General features: G+C 35.5%; 1 protein-coding gene across 1 annotated transcript in view; it reads left to right on the forward strand.

Annotated features, from left to right (window-relative positions):
* Positions 1 to 23596, forward strand: part of LOC132552652 (protein trachealess-like) — a 91880-nt gene that overhangs the window by 56451 nt on the left and 11833 nt on the right. Inside the window, exons 4-6 of the mRNA XM_060216840.1 lie at positions 3007 to 3083; positions 8452 to 8541; positions 22950 to 23040. Of these exons, the coding sequence (XP_060072823.1) occupies positions 3007 to 3083; positions 8452 to 8541; positions 22950 to 23040 (258 nt within the window). The remainder of the gene's footprint in view (positions 1 to 3006; positions 3084 to 8451; positions 8542 to 22949; positions 23041 to 23596) is intronic.

Below are 23596 nucleotides of genomic sequence, written 5' to 3' on the forward strand. Positions count from 1 at the left end.
TGCTCTGTTCTTGCTATATAACAACTGGTCCCTGCTCTGTTCTTGCTGTATAACAACTGGTCCCTGCTCTGTTCTTGCTATATAACAACTGGTCCCTGCTCTGTTCTTGCTATATAACAACTGGTCCCTGCTCTGTTCCTGCTGTATAACAACTGGTCCCTGTTCTGTTCTTGCTATATAACAACTGGTCCCTGCTATATCTGTTCTTGCTATATAACAACTGGTCCCTGCTATATAACAACTGTTCTGCTATATAACAACTGGTTGTTCTGCTATATAACAACTGGTCCCTGCTCTGTTCTTGCTATATAACAACTGTCCCTGTCTGTTCCTGCTGTATAACAACTGTTCTGTTCTTGCTATATAACAACTGGTCCCTGCTCTGTTCTTGCTATATAACAACTGGTCCCTGTTCTGTTCTTGCTATATAGCAACTGGTCCTTGTTCTGTTCTTGCTATATAGCAACTGGTCCCTGCTCTGTTCTTGCTGTATAACAACTGGTCCCTGCTCTGTTCTTGCTATATAACAACTGGTCCCTGCTCTGTTCTTGCTGTATAACAACTAGTCCCCTTTACTGCTTTTGATGTATAGCAATTTGTCACTGCTTTGTTTCTGCTGTTTAGTGACTGGTCCCTGTTCTGTTCCTGCTGTAGAGCAAGCCCTGTTCCATTCTTGTGGTATAGGTTAAGTCACAAGAACAGTAACATCATTTGAGGAGAACAAACCTGATGGTAAATGTGATGAATCCTAAATGATCGTGACCACCCTGGAAAACTCTGCTAAGATGTATACGGTCCACATTCACAGTACAAAGTAAATGTGGCAGAACAATGTCATTTCTTGAGCATGTCTATTTGTAGGGGCCCTACAGTAATTCATAGTGATACATATTAATAAATATACATGCATTTAGATAGTAAGGCTGCAGTGGTAATCACAGTTGTAATCACAGTGATCGCAGTGGTAATCACAGTGGTAATCGCAGTGGTAACCGTGAGTAACACAGATAACCTAAGAACAGGGCATATAACCCACATTTTATCTGGGCATCAGAGTAATCATCCTAACAGTGTGTTAGAACTTAGCAATGGATTAACTGTTTCATGGGTTTTGTTTCTCTTCACCAACAATCAACTATGTCTTGGCTGGTTGGAGCAAAATGACTCAATACATTGCCCAGTGCATGTATTTATGACTTGGCCTTTACTGTCGTTCATTACAAAGACAACATAATCGAAGCAATATCCAGTTTCTCTTGCCAGACTGAAACAGCTATGAAGGATGTTATATTAGTGTTAAAATAGAAATGTAATAATGAGTACAATGTGTTTAGATTGGTAAAAATGTTGGGAACATTCTATTGTGACAATCATTCATTTATAGCAATTTTTGACCACATTGCTGTATTAATTGTCACAGCCCTAAAACAGTTTACTTTGTTAAATATTGAGATTGCAAAGAGAGGAAAAATGTTTGTTTTTTATTTCTGGAAATTATTTCCAGCTGTGTGGTGGGTCTTCGGACCTTCTAGGCCAGTCTCCAAAGCAACATTGAGCTTCCCAATCCAGCATTTTACAGCTGCAGTCACTGTAACAGGAATGTTGACAATGCCTAAGAGATAGTCTTAATCATATTTACTGCAAGTATCCCTTAAACAGTTCTGTGTATCAGGCTCCTGTTACTCCAAGCATGGCAAATGATAGCTCACACAAGGTGCAGGTGTAGGGCCTCTGCTATCAAATTTCCCACCCACTTTAATGCAAAACCTTTTGGTCAAAGTGGTTCTACCATTAAACAAAACATCACCGGTGAAGTCCTTGACGGGGAGTTTTTGAATTTTTTGGCTGATTATTCAAGAGATGTTGGCCTTTTTTCTCTGTGTTTGCCTGGCAGATCAGTGCTGATTTATTTGCCCAGTGCTATCCGATACACTGCAGACTTAAATGAAGCGTGACATTTGGGTGAGGGGGTACCGCAAGGAGATCCCTTCAGCTCCTTCATCTCTCCTGACCCTTCCTTTTTGTATCTGACCTTGTTTCTATATCGCCTTCATTTGGCATTCTTTCAACTGTTAGTTTCCCTGACCAGTTTTGACAGACAGCAGTAGATCTGATGTGTTGTAGCTTCAACTGATTAAAGGTAATGGATAAAATGGGAAAGTGTAATATAAGTATTGGGGAGGAGCGGAGGGACCTCCCTCACAGCTTCTGTACGGAGATCTCCTCAGCCTCCGAAACCTCCTCAGTGTGATAACAGGACCATTTTACAGAGTCCCTTACTATCAGGACCAGACTTATAACCATGTTAATCACACTTATGTATCTTGTCCTTAACTTTCCTCTTTGATATCGTGGAACATCTGGATATGAGATACTGTACAATTAGATATATAGCACTATTAGAAGCAAGAATGATTGTCTATAACGTCAAATGAAAATTTTTGTGCAAATAAAGCAATGGGAAATTTTTCTGCTTTTTTTAATAAACCTATTTATGTTATTTAATTTTATGAAAGATAAGATTGAAAAATTTGGTAAAATTATTAAAAAAAAAATTTCACAATTTTAAATGCAGCTGTTCTTATATATATATATATATATATATATTGATTTAGGTTTTTAAAAAAACAAAACAAAAAATTGACATTAAAACAAAAATTAAAGCAATTCATACTTATATGAGTTTTCAAAATAGTCAATTCATGTGACATGAAATATCCTCAAAACAGTGAGTGGAAATATTATGAATTTCTCACCATTGTGACAAGCTTGCTGGCTTTAGTCTCCAATCCTATTGGATTAACTTATCAAGGACTTGTTATGTCTTAGATTTAGTCTATGAATTGGCAGTTGGTGGGAAACTTGTGTCTTAAAACTTATCCTGTTGCTCTAACACTGTGTTTTTACGTGGCTACATTCATGTTTTTTTTCCTCCGTAATGGTACAAGTTTTATGACGGAAGATGTATGAATACATGTATTGTAATAGTGCTGTGTTATATTACAGGTCATAGTCGACGTCGCAACATTGCTAATATAGCTCTGGATGTCTTTGAATCTCATCAAGGGACCCATATTTTACAGGTATGTATATGAAGATATTGTGGTTTTTAATGGCAACTCAGCTGGATATTCTGAGTATTAATTTTTACAAGAAAAAACCATATCCACTGCCGTTCAAGTTAGCTCTACGTTATGGCAGGGATTTGATTTAGAGAGTTGATATTGAAACCTTTTATAAAAACTGACTTCTGGACTATGCTAATTCTATGGTTGGGGAAAACTTCATTCCTTATTTATAGGGCTGATTGTGTTTAAGTAATTACACATACATTTATACACATCTGCAGGTTAATGTAGAATTAATTAAAAATCTACCAGTTAGACTGTATATATCATTAATTTATCATGTTTTTTGTCTTCTCTAAAACTAATTTAGGGATATATTTTATGATGACAAAACTGTTTCAAAATTAAATTAGGATGTTTTACTCTCAATATCACATTCAAAATAATCAAGTTATTTAAGAATTTTCCGGCACTTGGTATTTTGTCAAGGACAATTGCCATAAAGGTCAATCTGAGGTCAAACCTTAGGTCATATTTCAAGGTCAAGAATCGGCTAGTCAGTTAAGGTCAAAATGTCAAGGTGATGCTTTTCACATTGTGTAAAAAAAACAAAAAAAAACCTGTGAGAATTGAAATAACAGAGTTATGGCCTGGCACTAATTTGATGAAGATTTATGACAAATCATGATGGGTTATAGGGGTGTATGAAACTGTAATTACATAGGCCAGTGCTCAGCAGGGGATTAAAGAGGTCCAATATAGACTGCCTGGCTTCTTAAAATCATTTCTGACTCACAGAAAAAAACCCTTGTTCTATTGATTTAGTCTATCATAATAGTTTAGCAACATTTGTTGTATGTCTTAACGCTTGATTAGATTTTGTCATAAAAATTTGGTTTGGTCGCCAATTTGGTAAAATTTTCAGCCAGATTTTTGTCTCACAGAATTAATTGCTCAGAGACAAAAGTACATATAGATTCATATTAACAGGAAATTTTGTGGATTTTGAGAATAAGTCAGAAATTTTACTGTAACCAGACAGTGTCATACATCTCTTTGTGGGGACTCTGTATTGGTTCTACTGTAACCAGACAGTGTCATACATCTCTTTGTGGAGACTCTGTATTGGTTCTACTGTAACCAGACAGTGTCATACATCTCTTTGTAGAGACTCTGTATTGGTTCTACTGTAACCAGACAGTGTCATACATCTCTTTGTGGAGACTCTGTAATGTTTCTACTGTAACCAGACAGTGTCATACATCTCTTTGTGGAGACTCTGTAATGATTCTACTGTAACCAGACACTGTTCAGACATCTCTTTGTGGAGACTCAGTATTGGTTCTACTGTAACCAGACATTGTCATACATCTCTTTGTGGAGACTCTGTATTGGTTCTACTGTAACCAGACAGTGTCATACATCTCTTTGTAGAGACTCTGTATTGGTTCTACTGTAACCAGACAGTGTCATACATCTCTTTGTGGAGACTCTGTAATGGTTCTACTGTAACCAGACACTGTTCATACATCTCTTTGTGGAGACTCAGTATTGGTTCTACTGTAACCAGACACTGTTCATACATCTCTTTGTGGAGACTCTGTATTGGTTCTACTGTAACCAGACTGTGTCATACATCTCTTTGTGGAGACTCTGTATTGGTTCTACTGTAACCAGACAGTGTCATACATCTCTTTGTGGAGACTGTATGGGTTCTACAGTAACCAGACAGTGTCATACATCTCTTTGTGAAGACTCTGTTTTGGTTCTACTGTAACCAGACAGTGTCATACATCTCTTTGTGGAGACTCTGTATTGGTTCTACTGTAACCAGACAGTGTCATACATCTCTTTGTGGAGACTCTGTATAGGTTCTACTGTAACCAGACATTGTCATACATCTCTTTGTGGAGACTCTGTATAGGTTCTACTGTAACCAGACAGTGTCATACATCTCTTTGTGGAGACTCTGTATAGGTTCTACAGTAACCAGACAGTGTCATACATCTCTTTGTGGAGACTCTGTATAGGTTCTACTGTAACCAGCCATTGTCATACATCTCACTGTGGGGCCTGTTTTTATTTGACTGCTTAAAACATTTTTTGAGAGGTGTACATCAGAGATAGCTAATGTATCTAGGTATTTTTAATGGTTTGTAAGTGTCCTGTATATGTTCTACTGTTATTAGATGTTCTCAAGAACACAACATGTACAGTGGCCAGTGTCTGTGTTCCTGTAATCAGACACAGTCAATGACACATCCCTTACAGTGGCCAGTGTCTGTACTCCTGTAATCAGACACAGTCAATGACACATCCCTTACAGTGGTCAGTGTCTGTGCTCCTGTAATCAGACACAGTCAATGACACATCCCTTACAGTGGTCAGTTTCTGTGCTCTTATAACCAGACACAGTCAATGACACATCCCTTACAGTGGTCAGTGTCTGTACTCCTGTAATCAGACACAGTCAATGACACATCCCTTACAGTGGTCAGTTTCTGTGCTCTTATAACCAGACACAGTCAATGACACATCCCTTACAGTGGCCAGTTTCTGTACTCCTGTAACCAGACACAGTCAATGACACATCCCTTACAGTGGCCAGTTTCTGTACTCCTGTAACCAGACACAGTCAATGACACATCCCATTCAGTGGCCAGTTTCTGTACTCCTGTAACCAGACACAGTCAATGACACATCCCTTACAGTGACCAGTTTCTGTACTCCTGTAACCAGACACAGTCAATGACACATCCCATTCAGTGGCCAGTTTCTGTACTCCTGTAACCAGACACATTCAATGACACATCCCATTCAGTGGCCAGTTTCTGTACTCCTGTAACCAGACACATTCAATGACACATCCCATTCAGTGGCCTGTATGTTGGTGGTGGTGGGTGCTTCTCATTTCCTGGGAGGGTATCAAGTTGTTGATCTGTTTTATCCCTTTGTAATGCCACTTTGATCCTGTGTAACAGCAGCAGGAATTGTTCCTTTATACCCAGCCTAACAGTATTGTCTCACACAGTTAATGACTTGTTAGTGGACCTTGTAATGGCGGGTTAATACCTGGGACATGAGGTCAACACCTCTTTCTCCCCTACCTCTCATCATCTAACCTACATGTACGATTCTAATGTGCACATCTAACAAGCAGTGCATTTTAAGATCCACATTTATTCTTTAACTTTCAGCTACTTTCCCCTTGTACTTTTATATTTGTTTGCAGTCATTATGTAAAAATTGTTAAAAGAATTTTATCTTAATTAGAATTACCAAAAGCTGCAAAACATCTCTTAAAATAGTGTAATTTGTAGTGAAATGAGAACATCTACATTTGATGTATAGCATATGTATAATATGAATCTGGTGCTTTTCTTAGATGCACTAGAATGAACTAAGGAAAATCCTTCCCTCACTCCCCCTTGAGCACACACACACACACACACACTAATCATTAGCAAAGTCAGAGGCAATATGTGAATTTAACCCTCTCATAGATAGTTAAATACTGATTTCTTTCCCGCATAGTCAGACCCCGTGTTCTGCTGTCCATTGAAGGTTTCGTGTGAAGGCTAATCCAAGTGATTAGATGTGATAGCATAGTCCGTCTCATTAAAACGTCATTGATTCTTTATTTCCAAAGGTATTTTGACTTCAATATTAGTTTCCTTATACAAAATTTTTAAACGATTTCTAGCACAATGCGATGAAAAATATATATTATTAGGACAATTTGGAGGCATGAAGGAACATTATGTTAGGTGTTTTCAAACTGAATAGTTGTGTAATGTTTTATACAAATGAAATTTACAGGATGAAATAGGAAGAATATTTGATCTACCAACAAGGATTGAAAGAATTTGAAGGTTTCAGCTATTGATATACCTGTATAATTATTGCTCTGAGTTGATTGCAATACAGAACTTTCACCGTAGCGGTCACTATGCCATTATAGATTTCACAGGCAATAAGCAGTTCCATAGCCTCCAAAAGATATAGACTAGAATTTTCTTTTATTTCGTTTTTTTTTTTAGAATGCATTCATGTCTGACATAAAATAATACGTTTCTACTTTTGAATTTTAATTTACCCCATGTGCTGCTGAACAATGGTCTAAACAGCAGATTTTACATGGGCACCATTAAAAAAGTATTGTCTTTTTTTAAGAAAAAAAGAATTATTATAAATTTATTTATGAAGAAAAAGTCCATCTGTTTCCTTCCTGTAAATGCAAGGCTATATCCAATCAGGTGAAATTGCAATGAAGCATGGATGAAACATATACCTGTTGTTGATTGCATATACACCTGTCGTTCATTTCAGGCAGCTCTGCTTCCAGTTTTCTGGGTGCCTGCTTTTTTTTAAAGATCATTCTTCTAAAATGATTTCTTTTCATTATGCAAGTTAAATTTTAATGAGGAAAAACTGACATGTAGGATTTAAATAAAAAAAAAATTTCTCCAGCACATGCAACTTGGAATGGATTACCAGGAAATATAATAACTGTATGTTGATGATAAATGTAGAGTAAGCAAAATATTATTTTTAGTGGTGTGCGACCAACTGCTGGTAGCTCAGGACTGGCCTGTTTTCTGTTACCCCAAATCAAAATCAGTAGTTGCCATGTCTGAAATGGACATTTTAGAAAAAGATGTTTAAAACCAAGATCTTTCTTTCACACATATGAATGGAAAAGTAGGATTAAAGAGCACTTTCAGGTATCACAAAGCTTAAAGGTTACATACAGTGCAAGTGAAAAATGTCAAATTGAGATTTGAAACCATATTTAACAAAAGTTATAGAACACTTCTGAGATGTCATTATGGGCAAAAATACCATCATATCATGTAGTATTTTATCTATAATTTAAAAAAAATCAGTACAAATTACTGTATTTTTCATAGTTATATAAAAATTGCATTAAAAGCCATGTATTAAGTCTTTTTAATAACACTGACAAGTTTAATATTGGAAAACCGACTCTTGGGGGAAAAAATAGCAAGAGATAATTATGAACTTTGCAAAAAAAAAAAAACATGCAGCCAAAGACATAATGAAAGAGAGTAAATATGATTTTAATAGTTTTAGGATAAATTGTAAACTAGTATTTTACTGAACTCATTGCAACAATACAACTAATCCTAAAACCAAAAAGTTCTACAAATCATATGGGTGACAGAACAGATTTGCCTTTCAAATTTGAGACTGACAGCTTACAATATCTCCACTTGTCTCACTATGAAAAGTACTAGATCACATGCAGACAGTTTAGACCCGGTTGTTTTTGTGATGATGCAGACTTCTGATAATTAAAGATGTTTTAAATCGTTACATTTTCTACAGTATTCTGATCTACTTGTGCCATTTTATTTTTCAGTCGTTAGATGGGTTTGCTTTTGCCTTGGCAAGTGATGGTCGTTTTCTGTACATATCGGAGACAGTTTCCATATATCTTGGTCTTTCACAGGTGAGTAATTGCCTATGTCTGATCTATGTATCTCATAACAGCATATAATGAGGTCACTTAACTAAGTCACATTAAAAAAAAAATTTTGATTTAAAATTACACTTCTAGGACAGTGACGCACTTACAAATAAATTCAGGCTTGATGAAATACTAGATCACTGTTACCAAAAATTAACAGAGTTAAATCACCTGCACATGAGTTCAACTTTTTGTTTGAAATAAATCTAGAATGATTAAATTATTAACATGAGCCTTTTAATCTTGCCACCAAGACAGTCTTGTATAATGTATACAGACTTACAATTTGATGTCCGCTGAGGATTAAAGTAATAAATCTGATGATAGTGTAATGGTTGTCGTTGTGGTTCAAAAATCAAGTACAAAGATCTACTAGACCCGCCTTCCCGTCCTTTATTTCTTGAGAGGTTTTAATGTACTAGATAAGCCTTAAATCAGCAGTGGCTGTAACAGAGAGGATTCAATGAGGAACACATTGTAGAGACACTTTCCCTTTCTTTGATCAAATATGTTTTCTTAATAAAGATTTTTTTTAGAGAATAAGTTTTAGTACATCTTCAGTGATCGTTACGTTCTGATAATTAGGAGCCAATGGTATTTATAACTGGTGATTTCTTCTTAAAGCAAAAGAATATGATGTACTTTCTTCTTAATATGGAAACATAAATACACACATTTCTTTACAACGATTTTTATCTGTGATGAAAGTCATGTATTGATTTATGATACAAAAATTGATTCAAAGATAAAAAAACTGGTTTTATTTAGAAGTAGAGACGACTTTGATGTCAAGGTTAATGTGAATTTCAGATATCATTAACTCATAGGGTATGCAGTAACATGTTTCATTTTGTATGAAAAATATCGAGTTTACTACAATGTATTTTAAGTATGATAGTAATGACGTTTTACTGGTATTAACACACCATTAAAAGTCAGTACTTAATAAGTTATTTTAGACATACTGGTACTTACTAAGTGACTTATCTGTGAGTGTAGTTATTCATCCATTCACTTATAGATACAATCTTGTTCTGAATCAGTGTTTCATAAAATCGTTAATTTTCAATGCGGTATTTGTTATCATTGATTTATATAGGCATTAAAAAATCCACAAATTTATATGTTGACAAAATGTGAGATTAAGTACGCATATACCGATAGAGCTGCTATGTTTATCCATAAATGAATCCAGTGCCATGAATTAAAAGAGAAAAAAATCAAAATTCCCGGGAAAAGATATGATTTTAAAGTAGGTGAACATTTACCACAATATGGATTTTTTAGATTTGGTTCATTTGATTGAGATACTTTTCGATAACATTAATGAGATGTCAAATTTTTTTTATTAATTAATGGTACAACTCATCAATATCATTCATATAGGGAGTTTTTAATTAGTTTTGAATTTTTAATTTTGGTACAATTTAGGTTATGTTGGTTTGTCTAAATTTTGAATTTTTTTTTTTTTTTTTTTTTGTGACTATAGGAATTTGGATAAGTTTTCATTTTTTAAGAGATTTATTAAACAATTTGAAGAAGTTACTATTTTGTAAAATGAAAAATTTGTGACAAGTTACTTAAACATTAATAAGTAATAGAACCACTCAACTTAAATTGCGATAATTTGTGAAATCAACATCAGACTGAAATTACATTGTGAATTTGGATTTCATATCTCTTACTTTGGTAGCATCACATAAAAATGGAAATTTTTTATATTTGTGATCCACATTGCCAAAATTTATTCAGTGAGTGTTATTACAATGATAACAGGGAAGTTATTTGAGATGAATTAGGAATTTGACTTTTAAAGTACGTGTATAGATAGTTATATATTACTGTCTAATTGTCCTTGTTTAGGACGATTAATCCTGATTTAGGAGAAAATTTTATATGTCAATTATGAGTAAGTCTTTTTTGTCTGTTATCTTCACAAGAAACATAAGCTTAAAATGTGCTGTTTTAGTTTATTTTTTTGTCAAAAGGTCTTTATATCTTTGTTGAGGTGTTTAGTTTTGAAAATGCAGCCAATTTCCCTTATAGAAAATTACAGATATTTGGCAAGTATGGGTAATTTTGAATTGCGATAAATTGGTGGTACAGCAGAGGTACTATTGGATTTCTTTATGCGATATATATGTACCAATAATCTGAAGATATCGGCATACAGATGTTCCATCTAAGTCTATAGTTCATTTCTCTAAACAGATTTTACATCAACAGGTCAGGCGTGATCGCATGTCTACTACATCTTTACCTATCCGACTGTATTAAAACCTTCTGATATACACTTAAATGAATAATAGGTTTAGGATTCCTGTATATATTTTGGAATAAGCTTCAAGAGCCTTTACACATCATCGTTGACTCCAAAACAGGACAGACTGGGCTTATAATGGAGCATTAATATAGGATTTGTCAGTAAAACTGCAATAGATAAGGTAAGCTTATTACAAGATATGGGCTTATTGCCATATAGATACAGTAGATAAAATGTAACCAAATAAAACATCAAGTGTTTTTTCGTTGAATATCAAAACTGATTGCCAAGAAAGAGATTAATGTTTTAGAAGAGGAAAATCCGCTTCTTAAATTGGAGAAAATTGGCATACAAGAGGTATGGATTTTTAGGGAACAGAACAATGTGATGAGGCATTATGGAAAATAAGAACTTTCACCCAAGAAATGAAGCTGAATGAGATAATTGATCTTGTTCATATTGCACTTCATTAAAAGTCACCTCTCAATGGAGAACTTGTCGGAAGTAAAACAAGGCTCAAATGGAAGGAAAACATGATAAATCTTGGTGTAAGGGATTTGTTGAGTAGAAAATGCCCATCTATCAGTAGAAGATGAGGGAGATTAAGCAGCCTCACTGTGGATGTCATTACACAGAGTCTTCGTCTGTCAACGCACTACGGACACCAGACCTCTGTATGCATACAAATAGGGAGGTAATTGCCATTAACTAAATACTGCAAATCTTGGGCAGTGCAGACTAGCCGTTCTACCCCAGACCTGGTAGTCCCTAGGTTTATCCTAGTCTAATGATTGTTTTCAATTGATAAACTCTCAGCAGAATTCCCCACTGATCTTAGCGAGAAAAAAAACCCAAGAAAATTGTTGGATTTTTTTTCCCTTCCTTCATATAGCATCGAGCAGATTGGGCAGTGTATTGCAATGCGTATTTTGTTTTGCATACTTGCTACTGTAGGATTCAATTAGGCTGTAATGTTGTTACAGGGGAGACAAACAGTTCACCTGTCACCAGCATGGGGTCACTCTCTGGATTGATGTCCCACCACACCCCCTAGGGGGCCATCAATATCACTCTGTCATCACCAGGCCTACCTTCAACAGACCAGCTATCTAAATGAAAAGAAGAAATTTCCATATTTCTCTTGTGTGGTTATCAAAGCTAGCAGTGTCTGTGGGCTAAAGGGGATGGTGTTGATTGATATATTGTATGGTGAGGGTTGCTCAAGACCCAGAATCAAACCTTTTTCTATCACAACAATGCACCTAACACAAATATTTCATGGCATCTTTCAAGAAAAATCAGCAATTTTTATTTCGGTCTTTCCTAAGGGTTCAATTTCTGTGAAAAGTATCTGTAATGGAATGTCAGAAAAAGCTGTGTAATGTATATGATACTCTTCATATTGGTATTACAGATCAAGATCACAATTTACTGACATGGTGTCTGAACAAAAGACCAGCCTCCAGGTCAAAATGTCCTGGACCTCGATCACTGTCAATCCTTGTAGCATAAGGCTATGTATTGCTCAAGCTTTTAATGCATGGAAAATAACGGAACATGTTAAACCAACATCATGCTACAGGTTTAAAACGATCTGATCAGCTGATCCGTACAATTTTTAGAGGGTTCAGCTTAGAAAGATAAACATCTGATTTGATTCCAGCAATGGTATTGAGTAGGGTCAGTGAATTTCAATACATTTTTGCATCGTAGAAATTGGGTCAAGACTATTAGCTTATCATAGATTTCAATAGGAAAACAATAATGCATTTCTTGTCAGCATAACTGTATGTAAATTAAAGTATGAATTATGAATTACAATTTAGATTTTGAAGAAACCAAGATAATTGTTGAAAATGCCATTATTTAATCAACTACTTGTTATCAAGTAATTGAGTCGTGAAATTGAGTGTCAAGTGAAAAGTAAAATTCTTGTATTTTGTGGTTTCTTCACTAGCTCACTTTAAAAATCCTACAAGATATCATATTACACATACATATATTCATTACCTATTTAAGTTATTTGACTTTATTCTGTATCGATCTTTAATTATGATTATCATATAGATAGATTGGTGCAAAGAAATATCTTTCTTCAAACCCATATCTTTTCCTAATATCTATAAAACACAAAAATCTCCCAAATTAACAGGCTCAAACTAATTTAAAGATTTAAAGTTTTGATATACAATATGTATCAGACAATATGGGCAGGCATGGTAATAAGCCCACCCCTATATCTTGCTATCAGTAGAATTACAACCAATTATCTTTTACCTATGTTGTTCTGCAATGTTTTAAGCCCACCTCTGAACTTAAGCCAGAATTAGTTAACTTATTTATTTAAAAATCTTTATATCTGCTCCTTTGGCCCTTGACCTTTCGGCAGACAAGGAAACCAGCATTGATACTTTGATCCTCTCATATATCTAACAAAACATTAAAAAAAGTTCTTGAAACAACTCAATAAGTAGGATGAAACATGTATTTGGCTTGTGTATAAATCAACAACTTCTGATCTCATTTAATGTCTTCAGTAAGATTTGAATGAAAGAATGTGTGTCATAATCAATGTTTAATATTTATGATGTACAAATTACATGTTCATGCCATGAATATGCATCAAGTAACATATAAATCATTTTTTCTATGATATAAAACAGCTGTGCTGACATTCATGTGTTTGAAATATCAAACCTATCCATTTTGAAATTAAAAGTTCCTATTTTTTTCATCTCAAAACATATTTGAAAAAAAATGTATATTAGCATTTCTGTGAATATATTGGTAAATAACCCTGAACTCATTATCCTCTGTATTTTAAATACCAGCGATTTTTATGCAACAAGAATAGAAATTACTGCATGTCGATATTACATAATTGTATTGTCTTAATGATGAATGTGAAACTGATCGAAGATATGTGACACTTTCACATAGTGTAAAACATGCTGGCTCTGATACCAGTGTAAAACTTGCTGGCTCTGATACCAGTGTAAAATATGCTGGCTCTGATACCATTGTAAAACATGCTGGCTCTGATACCAGTGTAAAACATGCTGGCTCTGATACCAGTGTAAAACATGCTGTCAGTGATACCAGTGTAAAACATGCTGGCTCTGATACCAGTGTAAAACATGCTGGCTCTGATACCAGTGTAAAACATGCTGGCTCTGATACCAGTGTAAAACATGCTGGCTCTGATACCAGTGTTAAACATGCTGACAGTGATACCAGTGTTAAACATGCTGACAGTGATACCAGTGTAAAACATGCTGGCTCTGATACCAGTGTAAAACATGCTGGCTCTGATACCAGTGTAAAACTTGCTGGCTCTGATACCAGTGTAAAACATGCTGGCTCTGATACCAGTGTAAAACATGCTGGCTCTGATACCAGTGTAAAACATGCTGGCTCTGATACCAGTGTAAAACTTGCTGGCTCTGATACCAGTGTAAAACATGCTGGCTCTGATACCATTAAAAACATGCTGGCTCTGATACCAGTGTAAAACATGCTGGCTCTGATACCAGTGTAGAACATGCTGGCTCTGATACCAGTGTAAAACATGCTGGCTCAGATACCAGTGTAAAACATGCTGGCACAGATACCAGTGTAAAACATGCTGACAGTGGTACCAGTGTAAAACATGCTGGCTCTGATACCAGTGTAAAACATGCTGGCTCTGATACCAGTGTAAAACATGCTGGCTCTGATACCAGTGTAAAACATGCTGGCTCTGATACCAGTGTAAAACATGCTGGCTCTGATACCAGGGTAATACATGCTGGCTCTGATACCAGTGTAAAACATGCTGGCTCTGATACCAGAGTAATACATGCTGGCTCTGATACCAGTGTAAAACATGCTGGCTCTGATACCAGTGTAAAACATGCTGCCTCTGATACCAGTGTAAAACATGCTGGCTCTGATACCAGGGTAATACATGCTGGCTCTGATACCAGTGTAAAACATGCTGGCTCTGATACCAGTGTAAAACATGCTGGCTCTGATACCAGTATAGAACATGCTGACAGTGATACCAGTGTAAAACATGCTGGCTCTGATACCAGGGTAATACATGCTGGCTCTGATACCAGTGGCTCTGATATCAGTGTAAAACATGCTGGCTCTGATACCAGGGTAAAACATGCTGGCTCTGATACCAGTGTAAAACATGCTGGCTCTGATACCAGTGTAAAACTTGCTGGCTCTGATACCAGTGTTAAACATGCTGACAGTGATACCAGTGTAAAACATGCTGGCTCTGATACCAGTGTAAAACTTGCTGGCTCTGATACCAGTGTAAAACATGCTGGCTCTGATACCAGTGTAAAACATGCTGGCTCTGATACCAGTGTAAAACATGCTGGCTCTGATACCAGTGTAAAACATGCTGGCTCTGATACCAGTGTAAAACATGCTGGCTCTGATACCAGTGTAAAACATGCTGGCTCTGATACCAGTGTAAAACATGCTGGCTCTGATACCAGTGTAAAACATGCTGGCTCTGATACCAGTGTAAAACATGCTGGCTCTGATACCAGTGTAAAACATGCTGGCTCTGATACCAGTGTATAACATGCTGGCTCTGATACCAGTGTAAAACATGCTGACAGTGATACCAGTGTAAAACATGCTGGCTCTGATACCAGTGTAAAACATGCTGGCTCTGATACCAGTGTAAAACATGCTGGCTCTGATACCAGTGTAAAACATGCTGGCTCTGATACCAGTGTAAAACATGCTGGCTCTGATACCAGTGTAAAACATGCTGGCTCTGATACCAGTGTAAAACATGCTGACAGTGATACCAGTGTAAAACATGCTGACTCTGATACCAGTGTAAAACTTGCTGGCTCTGATACCAGTGTTAAACATGCTGGCTCTGATACCAGTGTAAAACATGCTGGCTCTGATACCAGTGTAAAACATGCTGGCTCTGATACCAGTGTAAAACTTGCTGGCTCTGATACCAGTGTTAAACATGCTGGCTCTGATACCAGTGTAAAACATGCTGTAAAACATGCTGATACCAGCTCTGATACCAGTGTAAAAAAACAGTGTAAAACTTGCTGTCTCTGATACCAGTGTAAAACATGCTGGCTCTGATACCAGTGTAAAACTTTCTGGCTCTGATACCAGTGTAAAACATGCTGGCTCTGATACCAGTGTAAAACATGCTGGCTCTGATACCAGTGTAAAACATGCTGGCTCTGATACCAGTGTAAAACATGCTGGCTCTGATACCAGTGTAAAACATGCTGGCTCTGATACCAGTGTAAAACATGCTGGCTCTGATACCAGTGTAAAACATGCTGGCTCTGATACCAGTGTAAAACATGCTGGCTCTGATACCAGTGTAAAACTTGCTGGCTCTGATACCAGTGTTAAACATGCTGGCTCTGATACCAGTGTAAAACATGCTGGCTCTGATACCAGTGTAAAACATGCTGGCTCTGATACCAGTGTAAAACATGCTGGCTCTGATACCAGTGTAGAACATGCTGGCTCTGATACCAGTGTAAAACATGCTGGCTCAGATACCAGTGTAAAACATACTGGCTCTGATACCAGTGTAAAACATGCTGGCTCTGATACCAGTGTAAAACATGCTGGCTCTGATACCAGTGTAAAACATGCTGGCTCTGATACCAGTGTAAAACATGCTGGCTCTGATACCAGTGTAAAACATGCTGGCTCTGATACCAGTGATACCAGTGTAAAACATGCTGGCTCTGATACCAGTGTAAAACATGCTGGCTCTGATACCAGTGTAAAACATGCTGGCTCTGATACGTGTAAAACATGCTGGCTCTGATACCAGTGTAAAACATGCTGGCTCTGATACCAGTGTTAAACATGCTGGCTCTGATACCAGTGTAAAACATGCTGGCTCTGATACCAGTGTAAAACATGCTGGCTCTGATACCAGTGTAAAACATGCTGGCTCTGATACCAGTGTAAAACATGCTGGGCACTGATACCAGTGTAAAACATGCTGGCTCTGAGACCTGTGTAACTCTTTCTGGATCTGAGACCTGTGTAATTCATTCCGGCTCTGATACCAGTGTAAAACATGCTGGCTGTGATACCAGTGTAAAACATGCTGGCTCTGATACCAGTGTAAAACATGCTGGCTCTGATACCAGTGTAAAACATGCTGACTCTGATACCATGCTGGCTCTGATACCAGGGTAATACATGCTGGCTCTGATACCAGTGTAAAACATGCTGGCTCTGATACCAGTGTAAAACATGCTGGCTCTGATACCAGTAAAAACATGCTGGCTCTGATACCATTAAAAACATGCTGGCTCTGATACCAGTGTAAAACATGCTGACTGTGATACCAGTGTAAAACATGCTGACTGTGATACCAGTGTAAAACATGCTGGCTCTGATACCAGTGTAAAACATGCTGGCTCTGATACCAGTGTAAAACATGCTGGCTCTGATACCAGTGTAAAACATGCTGGCTCTGATACCAGTGTAAAACTTGCTGGCTCTGATACCAGTGTTAAACATGCTGACAGTGATACCAGTGTAAAACATGCTGGCTCTGATATCAGTGCAAAACATGCTGGCTCTGATACCAGGGTAAAACATGCTGACAGTGATACCAGTGTAAAACATGCTGGCTCTGATACCAGTGTAAAACATGCTGGCTCTGATACCAGTGTAAAACATGCTGGCTCTGATACCAGTGTAAAACATGCTGGCTCTGATACCAGTGTAAAACGTGCTGGCTCTGATACCAGTGTAAAACATGCTGCCTCTGATACCAGTGTAAAACATGCTGGCTCTGATACCAGTGTAAAACATGCTGGCTCTGATACCAGTGTAAAACTTGCTGGCTCTGATACCAGTGTAAAACGTGCTGGCTCTGATACCAGTGTAAAACATGCTGACAGTGATACCAGTGTAAAACATGCTGGCTCTGATACCAGTGTAAAACATGCTGGCTCTGATACCAGTGTAAAACATGCTACAAATCAAATCGAGTTTGTAAAACAGGCTACAAAGCCAGCAGATCATACAAAACAGTATCAGAATATGATAAGAAACAGACTGCTTAAACTAGGATAAAAACATATTTTCTTAAATGAATTGCACTTATTACTGAATGTGGTGATATTAGAGGACACAGTTGTCCTGTAACTGGATGGTATAACCAATCACAGTCTTTATAGTGGCTGTTGTTAGAAAAAAGTAATAGATATGAGGAGTTGTCCTGTAACTGGATGGTATAACCAATCACAGTCTTTATAGTGGCTGTTGTTAGAACAAAGTTATAGATATGAGGAGTTGTCCTGTAACTGGATGGTATAACCAATCACAGTCTTTATAGTGGCTGTTGTTAGAACAAAGTTATAGATATGAGGAGTTGTACTGTAACTGGATGGTATAACCAATCACAGTCTTTATAGTGGCTGTTGTTAGAACAAAGTAATAGATATGAGGAGTTGTCCTGTAACTGGATGGTATAACCAATCACAGTCTTTAAAGTAGCTGTTGTTAGAAAAAAGTAATAGATATGAGGAGTTGTACTGCATGTGAATATCAAAAATAATTGTGAGTACATAATGTAATTCAATTATTGGGTTAAAATGTAACTAGCAAAGATGGTAAATGTATTTAGCAGTGCTAAGGACTTGCTATCTAATACTAGACTATACTGTTGGTGTAGTGTTAATGAATATGTATAGTTAAGATACCTATCTGAACAGGGTCAATGATACAAAGACAAAATCAATACTTCTACCTTCTTACTTAAATTCAATATTGATGTTTACCTTGATAAACTTGAGATCAATATTGATGTTTGCCTTCATAAACTTGATATCAGTATCGATGTTTACCTTGAAAAACTTGATATCAATATCGATGTTTACATTGATAAACTTGATATCAATATCGATGTTTACCTTGAAAAACTTGATATCAATATCGATGTTTACATTGATAAACTTGATATCAATATCGATGTTTACCTTAATAAACTTGATATCCATATCGATGTTTACCTTGATAAACTTGATATCAATATCGATGTTTACCTTGATAAACTTGATATCAATATCGATGTTTACCTTGATAAACTTGATATCAATATATTGTTGATGATAAGAGTACTTGATTATACGAGATCTGATAGACTATATTTTGACGGTCAAAATGTTTTCTTCATTTGAAGATATTTTGTCCCCATTATATATTCTGCATTAAAGCCTCTAGATGTGGCTATTTGGAGTATCAAATGTATTTCATCATTTTTAAATGTGAAAATAATTCTGTTTCAAATTATAAATACATAATTTAGGAAGTATTTAGGAAAGATATTAAAAATTTTGAATAAGTTATTTCAGTAAATATTGAATACATATATCCGATACAAGAAATCTTAATTTTATTTCTGCTGTTGAAATACTTTAGATCTTTTTAATATATATTCTGCCTAAAAGAAATTACAAAACCTGCAATGAGCAATATATGTTGTTTGAAAGATTTATATATGACAGTAAGTTGAAATATGGTTGATATTAATGTCATGTTGTAATAAATAACCTTGAGTAAATGCCTGTGATACTCTCACATATGTTAAACTAATTTTCGTCAGTAATGTTACGTTGACCTTGTCTTGTCATTTCTAGAACTGAAATAAGCATCTGTAAGGAAATCGCTCCCTGATCAATTCATGTTTTAAGCTAGAAATTTACATCATTGATCCCGTCAAAGATTATATGCCAGACAAATTCAAGAACGTTGTTATTTCAAATTAGTTGTAATTTTTTAGATTCAACTACTTAATGTTGTCATTTGGTGAAATAATACGTCAAACAGCTGATTGTGTTCTAGAATTACTAGACTATAGTGTTAACACAGTGTACACTTTTATTTGAATAAATGAATATTTTTTTGCATAATTTGGCATTAAAATGATAATAAACTTGGTTTTGAAAGAGAAGTTTATGATTCAAATCTGTGTTATTTTACACATATTTTAACAGTTTAAGCATTTCTAGCATTGATAAGATGTGTATCTTTCCCATCAGAATAATTTTAATACGTCTTTCTATTTCACCTGCCATCAGTGTGGTGTTGGGAGATATGCATCTCTTTATCTGTTTACTAGAAATATTATATTTGCTCTTTTGTGTGTGATTAAAGAAGTCATATTCGTGAGATTATATATACAAAAGACAGGTCTATTTTTAATTTTTTCAATGTTTTGTGTCAAAATATTACCGAATCTACAAATGGAATTAAAGCAATATTAACTTATCTCAATAAAAAAAACCGGAGAAATATTATGTACATTTATTTGTGTTATGTATGAAAATACATGAAATGTTGTCAGAATGGTATCATTCTTCAGAAGATTTTAAAATCTGAGTTTACCATCATAGATGTATTGATAACCAAAACTGAATTTTCTCAGTTGTTTGGTGGTGTTATTTCACACTTTAAGTAAGTGAAATGCTGTAGTTTCTTCTATCAGATGTAGGATTTAACAGTCTTGTGTAAATTTTTATCTTTCCTCGCATTAGAAAAAGGAGAAAAAAAAAAAAAAAAACCAAAGCTGAAAATCAATTTCCTTTCCTTTGTTGTAAAATGTCATTGTATTGTTATTTTTATCTGTTAGAATGAAGAGAAAAGAATGAAACATCTGAAAATTATGCTAAACATTTGTGTTTGGTGCAACCATCAACAAAATAGTCACTGATCATAGTGTTGAAAAAGAAAAGGATGATTCTGTATTTTGTTAAAAAGTCAATTAAGATGTGATTTTCTAGATTAGCACAGCAGAGTAGCAGCTATAGTCTGAAGCTTGCATTTCATTGTGCTAATCTTGATCTGAATAAAAAAAAACATGAATGAAATAACACCTCATTAAACGTTAATCTGGGGGAGGGATCTTTGGGGTGATGGGTGAGGTTATCAGCTAGGTGGTGTGGGCACTGTTATCAAACAAACCCCACATATTCTGTGTTGGCCAATGTTTAGTCATGTTACAACAAACTAGACAGTGTATGTGTTTTCGCCTGAAATCCATAATACCCATCTTTTGTGTTATAGGATGAAGTCCTATTTCATTATTTGATTTATGCTTGTTACTGCTTGCTAACGATTTCTGTTTGGGTAAAATATTAATTTTTCACATGTGTACTATTTATGATACTGAATTGTTACAGACCATGTAGATTAATAACTAGTTGAGTTAAAAGTCTTAAAATGTCTTATATAATCCAAGTTTGCAATATCTGCATATTTACTTACAAATATAACTACTAAAACCCTATTGGTAAATTTATGGTGGGGAAACATACATATGTAACTTTCAGGCAATGGAAATGAAATTTAAGTGCAGACTTTATCTTCCATTTGTAACATTTTAAACGTCAAGGATAACACATGAAAATCTCGACTCAGAACATAAATTTAATTTGATAGAGTTACATGTCTTTCATCAGCTTAGTCAATAAGAGTCCAGATCTTCACTTATTACTTTGCATGAACCACAATTTTGGAAAAAGTCTCAGATTTTTTCACTTTGATGATTTTCTCTTGTATATATAAACCTATCACAAGAATTTTGTGGCTTTGAGTTACTTCCCTTGCCAATGAATAATCCAACGCTTTGATACTGTACATTTACAATTTCAGAATTGCAAAACCAACAATACATAGAATTTTTAGCCCTGGACTTTGAATGTTTTTGCAATTACAATTAGACGGACAGCTGTAATTTTATGATATATTTTTATAGAAAAGATATTACATAATTAATATTATCTTGCAGTATTAATGAAAGGTTTTATCAGAAACAATAGCTTCCTAGATAATGCACAGCCCCTGTAAGTATATTATTAGTAGAAACACCTGTATGCTGAAAAATGGCCATGCCTTATGGAAAGGACAAAATCTTGTCATATTTGACAGATTAACACAACTTAAGACAGCAATGCACTGTCCCATACAGGTGTCTTAATTTGTGTTAATTTTGAAAACGTCTGTTCCAATGTGTGTCTGTGAAAGCTGAGTGGTTAAGCCTTTGACCAACTTTATCACTTGCCCTCTACCTCTGGGACACAGGTTTGAGAGCTACATGGGGCTGAAGGTACATGGTTTTTCTCTGGGAACTCCAGGTCTCTTTCACCAACAATACCTGGCACATCCTTAAGGATGCACTTCTCTGAGAAGTAAAAAAATTCCAGTTTTTACCTTCATTTCTGATGATGATTTTTTGAGAGGTTTGAGTTTAGAAAGTAGATTAAAAGAAAAAAGTCTATATGTTACTGCATTACCTTTTTTAAATAGATTTTCATCTTTCATTACAAAAAACGGTATGCTACTGAGATATAAAGAAAAACATCATGTGAAAATGCTAGGTTTTCATGTGATTTAACAAGCTTTAAACTGCATAACAACCAAACAATGAAAATGTTTAAAAATTACATGAAATTTTTGTTTGACCACCTTCTAGTATTTAACGTTTTTTAAGTGTAGAAGTTTTGATAGATAAATTTTCAAGGATTTTTTCCATGAGTTCAATAGAGCGAGTTTCTGTGGGTTTTTTTCGCAATTTTTACAATAGCCAGTTTTTCTAAGATCAAGAAACTAGTTGAAATATTTAGTTTTGAGTGCTAAAAATCCAGGAAAGTGGAAATTGAAATTTGTGATTGGTGGAGATGATCCCTGCAAAATTTAGTTGAGATCTATGGAAGTCTTCCAGAATTATATTCGAGAGAGAAACCATAGCAACCAGAAAACGTTAAAATTGCTGCAATAAACCAAATCACGCTGGCACGCAAAAAATGTAGTCCAAAGGCGAAATTTTTTAAAACATCATACAAATCGCCTATTTCCACCTTATAAGTACAGTGATAGATGACAAAATATGAAAGTCTACGATATTATGTTGAAATTCATTTTTTATAGAATGACGTCTTACTTTTGATCAAAACATCAGAGGAGTATATCCTTAAGTAACCAGGACTGTTTAAAGGATCTGAAGAAAAGCCATAAAAATTGCAATATTTATTCTTCGAAAATATTTTAAATTGATAAACATCATACTGCTTTTTAAAAGAAGTTTAAGATTACGTATGATATATGTTGACAGGTGGAGGTCACTGGCAGCAGTATATTTGACTATGTCCACGTCCAAGATCATCAAGAACTAGCTGAACATCTAGGGCTGGGATTTCCTCATGGTATGTATCCAAGGAAAACAGATATCCACTTTGTATTGGAAAAAAAAAACATGTTTCACAATTAGTTGCTGTGATTGTTGTCATGTATTATGTTAGAGCTGTTGATAGTCGTAATGCAAACTTTGTGGTGGACTTTGCCATTGTGAAACTAATGTACTTAAGCTGAGAAAAAGTTGATCAAATGATCATGACTCTGGGTGATTTTGAGGCAGGTTAGAAACTGACGTGGCTGACTCATTGACGACCAAGAAGGAGACATACTAAATGCTATTCAGAGTGATAGGGTTAAAGTGTCTTGCCCAAGCCCAAGGACACAAACTTTGTATTTGTTAATTACCTAAAGCTTTGTGAATTTTTATTACATAAATAAACACACCAATATGTTTTTGTACTGACTCTGTTGGCATCATATGTGAATGGAGTGACAGCATTATTCTGTAGTTAATCTCAATGGCGCTACAATTGTACTGACTAGTATGAGCGACAGTCTGCCGTATGACAGTGTTAGACATCTCTAAAGCCTGTTAAAGCCAGGAATTGAAGCAATCTTCTATTC

Source organism: Ylistrum balloti, unplaced genomic scaffold (assembly GCF_031769215.1).
Source record: "Ylistrum balloti isolate Yb309-2 unplaced genomic scaffold, AGI_CSIRO_Ybal_v1 Utg370264, whole genome shotgun sequence".
NCBI classification, from domain to species: Eukaryota; Metazoa; Mollusca; class Bivalvia; order Pectinida; family Pectinidae; genus Ylistrum; species Ylistrum balloti.